The 12,722-nt window shown below is 36.9% G+C and overlaps 1 protein-coding gene across 1 annotated transcript in view; it reads right to left on the bottom strand.

Moving 5' to 3' along the window:
• Positions 1-11,058: 11,058 nt before the first annotated feature.
• The window catches only part of CRISP1 (cysteine rich secretory protein 1), a 32,151-nt gene continuing 30,487 nt past the window's right edge, over positions 11,059-12,722 (bottom strand). Inside the window, exon 8 of the mRNA XM_082729335.1 lies at positions 11,059-11,989. Within this exon, the coding sequence (XP_082585461.1) occupies positions 11,862-11,989 (128 nt within the window). The 3' untranslated portion in view covers positions 11,059-11,861. The remainder of the gene's footprint in view (positions 11,990-12,722) is intronic.

Consider the following 12,722-nt stretch of genomic DNA (forward strand, 5'->3'; position numbering starts at 1 on the left):
GAGAGAACCTCAAGTGGACTCCCTGGCTTGGCTGACATGGGGCTCAATCCCATAAGCCATGAGATCATGACCTGAGCTGAAACCAAGAGGTGGATTATCAATCACCTGTGCCATTTAGGTGTCTGGTTAATGGAAATTTAAATGGTATAATCCCTATAAATACATTTGGCAATATGTTAAAAGTTAAAATTATTCCTACCATATATTTCACACATCCATACTTTGTCTTTACACATAAGAAATAAAACCGTGTATCAGTCCCAATCCCTATGCATGAATATTCACAGTGGTTTCATTTTTAGTATTTGAAAACTGGCAAGAGATCAAATATCCAGATATATGAATAAAAAAAGGAAAACAAATCTATGGTATATCTTTGTACATGGGATGTTAATCAGTAATAATAAAATCAAACTATTGTATGCAACAAATCTGATTTTTTTGTTTTTATTTCTTTTTTTTTTTAAATTTTCTTAAACATCTATTTATTAGAAAGAGAGTGAGAGGAGGTAGGTGTTGGGAGCCATGGGGCCTGGTGGAGGGCATTGCCTCACTAGGTTAAGGTTTGAACTAATGCAGGCCTAACAGCTAAGGGTGGGATCACCCCGCAGGTGACCACCGAGGGTGGGATAGCCCTGCAGATAAGCATGGTCTATTATTCTCTAGCCTTTTCCTCTGATCCCCGTATCTCTCTCAAACAAAGATCCCCTTGATAATCTGCAGCAAACATCTCTCAGGCTTATGGGCTGGAGCAGCTCCAAGAAGATACATTATTCTGTACCTAGGACAATGGAGAACTTTAAATGTGTACCACAATAAATGGTTTCCTACCTAAGTTGGTGTTTGTCCAAGGCTTTCACAAGTCGAGCCATTAAAATATACCCTGCCTCACACCCTGCCTCCTACAAAGGTAACACCTTCTCATTCCTACTTCTTTCCTATATACTTCGTTTCTTCAGATGGCTTCTCATTTTCCATTAACCTATCTCTTGTTTTCCTACAGTTCTTTACTATCTAGTTTATCCTTAAAGCTCCTCATTTTCCATTAACCTATCTTTTGTTTTCCTACAGTTCTTTATTATCTAGTTCATCCCTATAGCTTCTTGTTTTCCATTAATATATATCTCATTTCACTGCAGACCCCAAAATAAGTTACTAAAAAGCACATATTTGTGCTACCTCCCCTGGCTTTCTGAGGGACATGATTACTCAAGAAGTCAAGAAGACTGTCCCCCATCCCTGAGCCAGTCTGTACCATTATGGCTTAACTAAAATAACATGTGGTGAACAAAGAGAAATTATCTGATGAGTGCTTGTAACCCCCTACCCCAATTAAACTGCCTATATAAGAAGCTCCTTAATCAGAATAAAGATGGAGATGCCCGACTACTGACCAGAATTCGCTGCATGGCTCTCCCATTCATCTCGTCGGTGTCACCTCTCCTTCAGAAACACCTGAACCTGCCAAGGCTGGACCACGGTGGGAAGGGGCAGAGGGAAAGAAAGAATATTAACTTTTATGGACCCCCATGCAGGGCTTAATCCTATTATCCTAAAATCATTACCTGAGCTGAAACTGTAAGGGCCTGGCTGGCCAGAGGGAGCCATTTCGTTGTGGGCTTGGGTTGACCCTGCCCCTCCCAGAGAAACTTGTTTGCAGGTGGCAAATATAGGGGTGGGCCAGGCTGGATGGAGACATCCAATCAGTGGGGCATGCATATATTTGCTATGGTGAGTTGGAATTCAATTGGCCACCCATATTGCTGACTGAGCATGACTGTGCAGTTTTCCCTGTATGTTGCAGTCTCATTGGCCACCTGTGTGTGGGCCGGGCTTGACCACCTCCATAAGGGTAGTCTGTGAGGCAGGGGAGGAGTAGTGATAGTGTCGGGGTCCTTGGGAGCATTGTGGTGGTTGGGAGTGTCCATGAGTGTTGCCTGGGAGTGGCCTCGCTGCGTGAGGGGAATTGTTGGGTAAGGGGAATTGTTGGTGTTAGTGTCCTGGTCGTGGTCGCCTCTTTGTAAGAGATGGCCCTGACTGATCGGTTTGATTTTTGATGCTTGGCGGGAAATAAAGTTGTGCTTGACTTTTGCTTTGTGTTGGTCTCATTCCTTTGATCACAGACCCTAACAAAACCAAAAGTTGGATGCTCAACCAACTGAACCACCCACGGGCCCCTAAATATGATTTTCTTAGTAAAAAAGTAGGATACATAAAAGCAGATATAATTCTATTTACATAAACCCAGAAAATACTGATTAATGTACAGTGAAAGAAAACAGATCTGTGATTTTCTAGGCATAGCAGCAGGGGAGAAACTGATTAAATAAAAGACCAAGAGAACATTTGAAGTGAGAAATATGTGAATTATCTTCTTTTGTTTGTTTGTTTGCTTGTTTTATTTACTTATATGAGAGAAAGAGTGTGAGTGACAGGAGGGACAGAGGGCGAGGGAGAGGGAGAATCACAAGCAAATTTCCTCTGAGCTTGGAGTTCAGCTTGGGGTTTGACCCCAGGACCTTAAGAGAATGACCTGAGCTGAAATTAAGAGTCAGATGTTTAACTGAACCACCCAGGTGCCCCAATATATTGATTATCTTGATAGTTATGATGTTTTTATGATACACACATCTATTAAAACTCTTCAAAATGTAGTTTTTAATATGCAAATTTTATCATATGTAAATTTAAATTTAAAAAGATTTTAATAAAAGATATAAAATATCAATAACAATTACCAATATTTTCAGCATCCAACAAAACTGATGTTGACAGTTAATTGATATCCTTCAAATCGATTTTTGTTCTGTGTATGTTCGATACTTTCTTGTTTACTAAATGAAAATATAATGCATATAAAATATTTTATCATATTTTTTCAAACCACCCACATTTCCCTTATTATTGATTTGTTATGCAAAAGACAAATAGAGTGTGTGTACATATATATATATATATGATATATATGACTAAATGTTTATATAATACTTAATAATTCAATGTAGCTAATAACAACTCAAATAATCTAGTAACTCAATAAAGTATGATGTAGTAAAAATAATACTAATCCTGGCTAGATTTAAATACTGGAAATCTGACTTAGGTTTTCTTATTATTTCTGATATTGATAAATAACAAATTTTCTGGAAACCCACTTTCTCATGATTAGAATAAAGTACAAAATGTTCAAAATTAACTGATTTCAAAATTCTGTGTCTATTACAGTACCAAAGGACAAAAAGTAACTTCATGACTATCATTTACCAAGTAATTAAAAAAAATGATTTCTACTTTATTAATACTATTATTAATTTATATGTTATGTACTTTCAGAAAGAAATACTAACAGGTCAAAAACCAAAACAAAACCAAGCACTGAAAGAGGAAGAGTATTCATTTTCACAATAGAAAATATACAAATATGCCTTTCATAATCTTATTCTGTTTCTGGGGAACCAAAGCCTTTGAGCCTGAAGAAACTTGATTAAGAAGAAGGAATTCACAGGGTCAGACAATTCCTAACTCTTGCAAAGCATCCCCTCTGTGATGCCCTCAGAGCCCATCCCCCATCCAGAGCATCTTTTTTCACTCCCAGATCCCTCCAAGGTCAATTAGTTCCTTTTGTTCCATTTTCTCCAATTTTCTCAATACAGAGATTTCCAACTAGAAAATCATGATCCAGCCCATAAAAGCATGGCTGTATGCCCTTCTAGGGTCTCTCTGACATTCCAGTCCCTGAGTTCTTACCTGCACATGGGTCAGTTCTTGAGTGAAAAAGCTTTAGTGCTGGAGCCCCTGCCTGGCTCTGCCACACAGAATAGGTACACATGGGGAAACCACATTTCTGTCAATACCATTGCAAAAGCTACTGTTTGATCATAGACTGCAGCCAAGCAAAAATTGAAAGAGAAATTTGAAAAGGAGTTCAGAAATATTTGCTTTCAATCTAGATGGGCATGGCTATTTCGACTTCCTCTTATTATTATTATTTTTTTATTGTGTTATGTTAGTCACCATAAAATACATCATTAGTTTTTTGTGCAGTGACTTCTGTTGACAAAATGTTTCCACCCACCACTTCCATTGCATGACAGGGACAATTTAAAAGGAAACTACAGAAAGTCCCCAATTAATGATAGCTCAACTTACTTCTTTTCGATCCTTTAATGGTGCAAAACTAAAATGCATGAAGTAGAAACTGTACTTTTGATTTTGAATTTTGTCCTTTCTGGAGCTAGTGATACTGTCTATGATCTTCTTTCCTGATGCTGAGCAGCAGCAGTGGCTCCCAGTTAGCCATGTGATCACAAGTTTAAAGAAATGATACATTTACTATCGTTTTATGCCCAACCTGTTTTTCACTTTCAGTGTGGTATTCAACAAATCACCATATTTATTATTATGAAATAGACTTTGTGTTAGATGATTTTGCCCAACTGCAGATTCCTAGTATTCTATTGATTTCCTCATCTAATTATCTTTCCTTCTAACATAGCACTACCACATAAAGATTAAGACAACTTAGCTTTTTCACATTATTATATTTCAAGTATTGACTGGTGTTTTGTTAGTGACTCCAAAGAATATCTGGTAGAGGGACAAAATAAAATGACTAAACCACTCAAACCACAAATATATATTTTCTTAGGGTATATAACACTGAGTTCCTACTAAACTTTATTATTAGTTATTAATTTAGATAAGCAGGAAATAAGACAAATCCATTATGTGAGGACTTGAATGGGAATTTTAATTTTATTAAATTGATGTAAACAAGATTCATTTAAAAATAAACAAGACAAATCATCTCCAGCTCAGCCTAAACTCATGAGAGAATTGTTGTGTTGCTGAGATTACATTTGCAATTTGCACTTCATATTCACTTAAAAGTCCAAATTGTCGCTGCAAAAAATGTGAATAATGTTCTATTATGTTCTAAAAATATTGTTCTAGAAAATGTTTGTTTCAATGAAATATTTCAAAAGTGAACCCTTAATTAAAATGTTAACAAAACAGTGATTAGAAACTATTGAGTTCAAGTAAGCAGTAAGTTATTTTTCTAATGATACTTCAAACACTAAGATTTTTCAAAATGTAGTTTTAAACATTTTTTGTATGATAATATTATCTATCGCTATGAGTTGTTATTTTTTTATATTTTATTTTATTTTACATATAATGTATTATTTACCCCAGGGGTACAGGACTGTGAATCATCAGGCTTACACAATTCACAGCACTCACCATAGCACATACCCTCTGCAATATTCATAACCCAGCCACCCTATCCCTAACCGCCTATCCCCCAGCAACCCTCGGTTGGTTCTGTGAGATTAAGAGTCTCCCTCCTGATCTTATCTTATTTCATTTATCCCCTACCCCCCACGAACCCCTGCCTGACTCTCAAATTCTTCATATCAGAGAGATCATGTGATAATCGTCTTTCTCTGATTGACTTATTTCGCTTAGCATAATACCCTTTATTTCCAACCATGTCATTGCAAATGGCAAGATTTTATTTCTCTTGATGGTTCCATAGTATCCCATTGTATGTGTGTGTGTGTGTGTGTGTGTGTGTGTGTGTGTGTGTGTGTGTATCACATCATTTTTACCCATTCATCTGTTGATACACATCTAGGTTCTTGTCATAGTTTGGCTATTGTAAATATTGCTGCTGTAAACATTCGGGTGCATGTGCCCCTTCAGATCACTACATTTGTATCTTTAGGGTAAATATACAGTAGTGAGATTATTGAGTCATAGGGTAGCTCTATTTTCAACTTTTTGAGGAACATCCATATTGTTTTCCAGAGTGCCTGCACCAGCTTGCATTCCCACAAACAGTTTAGAAGGGTTTCCCCTTTCTCCGCATCCTCTCCAACATCTGTCATTTCCTGACGTTAATTTTAGCCATTCTGACTGTTGTGAGGTGGTATCTCACTGTGGTTTTGATTTGTATTTCCCTGATACTAAGTGATGTTGAGTATTTTTTCATGTGTTAAATATATATATATATATTTTAAATCATAGGACAAGGTAATAAACTGATTAATCAAAACTTGAAATTGAGGTGCCTGGCTCGCTCAGTTGGAAGAATCTGTGACTCTTTATCTCAGGGTCATAGATTCAGACCCCACATTGGTGTGAAGATTATTATTATTTTTTTAAGATTTATTTATTTATTTGACAGACAGAAATCACAAGGAGGCAGAGAGGCAGGCAGAGAGAAGGAGGGAGCAGGCTCCCTGCTGAGCAGAGAGCCCGATGCGGACTCGATCCCAGGGCCCTGAGATCATGACCTGAGCCGAAGGCAGCGGCTTAACCCACTGAGCCACCCAGGTGCCCCTGGTGTGAAGATTATTTTAAAAAATAAATAAACTTTAAAAATAATCCTGAAATCAAATTGAACCTGCGTGTATAAATGTCTTCTAATATCCAGTCCCAGGAGTCTTATTTTCTTACATAAATTTTTATTACTGAAGTGTTTACAACTTCCCATAGGAAATAGAAAAATGTCACTGAGGTAATTTCTCAATGAATTTTCATAAAACATATCTTTTTATCACTATCATCGATAGGCTTTATCCTTAAGAGGTCTGCATAGTGTAAAATATTTTTTATTAAATAACTTTATTATTATTTATTATGCTAAATTTTATAATGTATTATCAAATTTATTCCTTATTATAAAGATTTATTTATTATAAGAAATATAGATTTGGTGTTCATCTCTGTTTCTGGTTCACAGTTCTCAAAACACTTGGAATTTCATAAGTATTGGGAATGAGAAGGGTGTCTTTTGTTATGTTAATGAGGTTTCCTTTCCAAAGAAACTTTATTAGGTCTCACTGCCTGGAGGACCAACTAGGTGATTAGAAGGTTGGAATTTTCAGTCCCACCCCCAGACCTCCAGGGAAGTGACAGGGACTGAAGGTAAAATAAGTCAGTGGCCACAATCATACCTCTTTCATGAAGCCTCCAAAAAACCCAAGAGGGAAAGCTTTTTAGTCTTTCTCTTTTGAAGCACACCCAGGCTTAGAGAACCTGAACACCCGTTTGTGTCACTGAGCCAAGGACCCAAGTTCCAGGAGGACAGAAGCTTCTTTGTCCATAACCTTGCCCTATGTCTCTCTTCACCTGGATGCTGAAACATTAAGTGTTTTCCTGAGCACTATGGGGCTCTTAGCAAATTATTCAAACCTAAAAAGAAGGTCATTGCAACATCCAATCTGTAACTTATAGAAACACAGGTAATAGATAATGGGTTGCCTCTGTCATCTGAAGTTAGGGGGGAGGGGCAGGCTTCCAAGACTGAACCCTTAACCTAGGAAATATGATAATCATTCAAGTAAATAATGGCAAAATTAAGTTGAGACACTGTGGTGTCTGAGAATTGTTAGGTGTTGTATATGAGGGAATCCCCTACCCCACTTCAGCACTTGGTCCAGGAATCTTAAAATTGACTAATTTTCCCACTGTGATGTAAAATGTGGATTCATCCATTATAACATGTTGAATATAACAGTGCCACAGAGGAGATGTAACGATTTTGGAGAAGATAGTTGTAGTCAGTATAAAGTCTAGTGAAAAGAAAGACAAAGAATGAAACTATATGTCTTTGTGTTTCCAGCATTAAGTAGGTCTGAGAGTTTTTAGAGTATGAAGGGGACAGGATAATTAACTCGAACAACCTTAACAGAAATATCCTACAAAAATATAGATACTGAAAACATGGCCAGAAAACACAACGTTTCTTATAAATTAGAGACTTAAACAATGCATGCTTCTTTCCTGTTCCTCCTCTAGCCCTTGAGATGACAGAAGCAAGACAGGAACTTTGAAAGCCTCTTTTTGCAGTTGTAAAACAGAAGTGATGTGGATGGATCCTAAGATGGTTAGATCAGTACTAACTAAACCTGGAATTTATGTCAGAGCAGTCAGCACAGTAAGTCAAGCGGAGAAAGACAACTATCATATGATCTCCCTGATATGAGGAAGTGGTGATGCAACATGGGGGCTTAAGTGGGTACGAGAAGAATAAATGAAAGAAGATGGGATTGGGAGGGAGACAAACCATAAGTGACTCTTAATCTCACAAAACAAACTCAGGGTTGCTGGGGGGAGGGGGTTTGGGAGAAGGGGTGGTATTATGGACATTGGGGAGGGTATGTGTTTTGGTGAGTGCTGTGAAGTGTGTAAACCTGGTGATTCACAGACCTGTACCCCTGGGGTTAAAAATATATGTTTATAAAAAATAAAAAATTATATTAAAAAAAAAAAAAGAGAAAAAAAAAAAAAAAAAAAAAAAAAAAGTAAGGTGTCAAATGAAAGGAAATTGCAAAATTAAAGGAAGAAGAGGAAACCTGTACCTAGTCATGAGTGTCCTAGAGAGATTTTAAATATGTGTTGCTCTTCTTTTGCCAATTACAGAGTAATGTTGAGTGTTGAAACCATGCCTGGGGCAGGGAGACCAAGGAGCTAAGAACCTAGAACAATAAATATACCTAGTTCTGGCAGCCTCTGGTCCTTTTTAATTGGAAGTGTTGCAGCCAGGAGGAGAAGTTATGGAACAGAAAAGCAGAGGTGTTATCTTGAGGATGAATAATTGTGATGAATATCTTGTGCGAATAATTGGGGAGCAGATGACCAGTGATTGTAACAAAGCTTCAGAATGAATGTCTTTTTCCAACTCTACCAAAACACACCATGAAAAAATCAAGAACAAAACCCTATCTGATCTTTACAGACTTAAAATCCAAACTAACAAATATATTCATGGGGAAAATTTCAGTATATCTGAGTTACCTTCAGTATTGTGGGACAAAGATAACAATGGAGCATTTGTTCAGGAAGCTGAATTATTGAAAAGTCAGTACACATTTAAAATAAACACAACAAATATCATTAGAGAAAAAAATGAAAATTAACTAATCAAGTGTTTATAAATCATAACCACTTGGAAATAATGGAAATAAAAAAATAGTTGAGATGAAAAACTCAAAATGAAAGATCACATAGTAAATGAGATACAAATGTAGGTAAAGTATAAATTAGTAAAAAGAAACATTGATGGAGATATTGCCTATGTATTTGAAAACCTTTTTTTTTAGAGATTTTATTTATTTATTTGACAGACAGAGATCACAAGTAGACAGAGAGGCAGGCAGAGAAAGAGAGAGAGGAGGAAGCAGGCTCCCTGCTGAGCAAAGAGCCCCATGTGGGGCTCAATCTCAGGACCCTGGGATCATGACCTGAGCTGAAGGCAGAGGTTTTAACCCACTGAGCCACCCAGGTGCCCCTGGAACATCTTTTTCTTTTTTTTTTTTTTTAATTTTTATTTATTTATTTGACAGATAGAGATCACAAGTAGGCAGACAGGCAGGCAGAGAGGAGGAAGCAGGGTCCCTGCTGCGCAGAGAGCCTGATGCTGGGCTCGATCCCAGGACCCTGAGATCATGACCTGAGCCGAAGGCAGAGGCTTTAACCCACTGAGCCACCCAGGCCCCCCTGGAACATCTTTTTTGATTGTTGCCTTTTTATCTGGTTTCCTTGATGAACTATCTAATAAATTTAAATATAAATTTTAATAGAATAACATAAAAGTAACATGGGTGATCATATGTTTTTGAAATTTTTAAAAATTAGCATCACAATCTTTATCTTTTAATCCCCTGTTAATTCTTTGTTAAGTACTTCCAGCCATATTTTGAACACTTGAAGTAATGACATGCACATTTTAATTTTTAAAATATATAATATTTGTTATAAGTTTTTAATATTCTCTGTTTATCATATCTCTTAATTAGGTCTAATAATTTTCCTTCCATTTCTTAATATATTGGGGAAATTGAGAGAGTTACAGGCTAATCTAAGAGTAGGAGACAAACCATATCTCCTCTAGTATTCAAAGGTTCAGGGTATATGATCCCTGAACTGCCCTGGGATCTCTGTACCTCACTGGTGAAGGAACAGTGGTGCCTTTCCATATTAGGGAAAAGAAGCTCATGTCAATGCTGTTCTTTGCACACATTTAAGCCTTGGGCACCTTTTAAAAATTCACAATGATCCCTGAAATTTAGGCCAGCTGTTAGTCTGCACATCTTGGATTGTTCTATTGTCCATGCCCCCATATAAATCTGTACAGAGCCCAGTTTTTAATATAGAGTTCTTATGATTGAGAATCAGGAGTGTGTTATTGTTGCTCATGGTATCAAATAAAAGTCATTCAGTCATTCAGACTGGGTTTTCTTCATGTTTTCCTGTAATCTGGATCCATTTTTGTGCCCATTTGCTCTCCACTGTGAATCTTACAACCTAATCAGATCTGTCATCAATGCCGCTCTTACTATCTTTGCTTCATGGGTTTTGTGGACATGTATTAGTATATGTACACACACACACACACACACGCACATGTGTGTTCCAGCTCTTTAGTCTAACCATCACTTCCTCTGACAATGACTCTGAACTTAGCCTGAGATTTCTTTCTATGAGAAAGTGTGTTGCTTATGCACAAACTCTCCTGATAAGCTTTGGTCATGGGAGTAATGTTAGGAAGCATTCAACAAGTTGCATTATAATTTGTATCACATTTCCTTGGAGATGTTTAGCATATGAAATTTTGGAGGGGTGTCACACAAACAATTCTCATCCTTGAAGTAAAACTTGGTTTCTATTGCGTATTTCTTCCTTTCTTTCCTCCCTTCCCCCTTTTCTCTCTCTTCCTTCCTTCCTTCTTTCTCTCCTTTCTTTTTCTTTCTTTTTTTTTTTTTTTTAAGATTTGCTTATTTATTTTAGAGAGAGAGAGAGAGAATGAGTGGGAGAGGCAGAGAGAGGGACAGTGAATCTCAAGCAGACTCCCTGCTGAATGTAGGAACCTGACCTGGGCTCAATCTCACAGCCCCAAGATCACAACCTGAGCTGAAAACAAGAGTCTGATGCTCAACTGACCATCAGACGCTCCTCCACTGCTTCTTAAAAATGACATGACAGATGATGAGAACCTAGAGAATTATCGTTTATATAAACTCTTAGAAAGAAAGAACATAATTACGGGGCATGAGGGGGGAAGCCCTGAAACTGAAAACAAAACAACAGGTACTAGAATTTCTGTGGGATCATACACTTCTCCAGGTTACTTTAATATTCAGACTCACTAATATTTACATCTTCATTTGAAATAAGGCATACAATGTCCTCTATAGATGCATTACATTCTGTATGTAATCAGTGCTGAGCACATATTTTGTTAATGTAAGTAACACAATTTTTCCCCACTTTACAAATGTTTATAGATATAATAATAAAACAATGAGACATTTAAGCCTCCTCCAATTAAGCACTTCGCCTTGCAAGTAGTAATACTTAACTCTTCATTTGCTTTGTGGATTTTTTAACTGCTCAATTTAAAATAGAAATAAGGTTATGGAATGAAAAATTACACTGCAGGTTACTTGGAATTTTGAAAACTTCTTTTTGCAGTTGTAAAATAGAAGTTAATGTTAATGGGTCCAAAGATGGTTAGATCCTTTTGTTTTCTTGTCTTCTTGGGAAGACAACATCAGGAAGGTTGGAGACATGGGGAAGCAGGGGAAGGACCCGCCTATAGCAGTGGTTATTGTCAAGGTGGCCAGTTAAACCATCAGTTGAATTTTGTCAACATGTTTCAGGAAGTATCAGGATAGGAGTGGGTAGAATTGATGTAATCTATGGATGCCCGTATATGGTTAGTAAAATTTAACATCTCTAATATAATGAAAACCAAATGAAACTTAGCAGAAGCTACTGAAGCAAAGTAAAGTAAAAGATGTAATCCAGTGGACATTTCCCCAACAGCACATTGTACCTGCAAATAACCAACATTATTTTATCTCCTTGTCACAGAGACAACTAGCTTTGCAGAATTGTTGAACTGACTGGGACCCGCATCCAAAACTTCGTTTTTGTGCCTTACAGTTACTGTATTCATCATAGTAGAGGCAGGGGTTAGCTGGAAGAAAAAAGCATGTTTACACTATATTACCTTCAAAATTCACCATTAATAAAGAACGAGATAATCTTCTAAAAGACTTCAATAAAACTATCCAACCACCCCCCCGCCCCCACATCCCAAATGCCTCTGAAAATGACCAATCTGTTTCCCCTATCTGGGAGTTTGTTTTTTTCAGATTCCACATACAAGTGAAACCACACGGTGTTTGTCTATGTCTAACTTATTTTACTTAGAATAATGCCTTCAAGATCCATCCAGGGGTGCCTGTGTGGCTCAGTGGATTAAGCCTCTGCCTTCAGCTTAGGTCATGATGCCAGGGTCCTGGGATCAAGCCCATATGGGGCTCTCTGCTGAGCAGAGAGTCTGCTTCCCCCTCTCTCTCTGCCTGCCTCTTTGCCTACTTGTGATCTCTTTCTGTGTCAAATAAATAAATAAAATCTTTAAAAAAATCCACCCATGTTGTCATAAATGATAAGATTTCCATTTGTTTTATAGCTGAACAATATACATTATATATATATATATAATACATGTATATATATATAATGTATAACTGTTCAGCAATAACAGTAACTTAGTCATGGAAATGACCTAAGGATCCATTGACAGATTTAGTGGATAAAGAAAATATTATAAATATATATATGTGTGTGTATATATATACATATATATTTATATATATATTATATATTATATATACACATAAATATACATATATATGTGTATATAC

The sequence above is a fragment of the Mustela nivalis genome (assembly GCF_964662115.1).
Source record: "Mustela nivalis genome assembly, chromosome: 5".
Lineage (NCBI taxonomy): Eukaryota > Metazoa > Chordata > Mammalia > Carnivora > Mustelidae > Mustela > Mustela nivalis.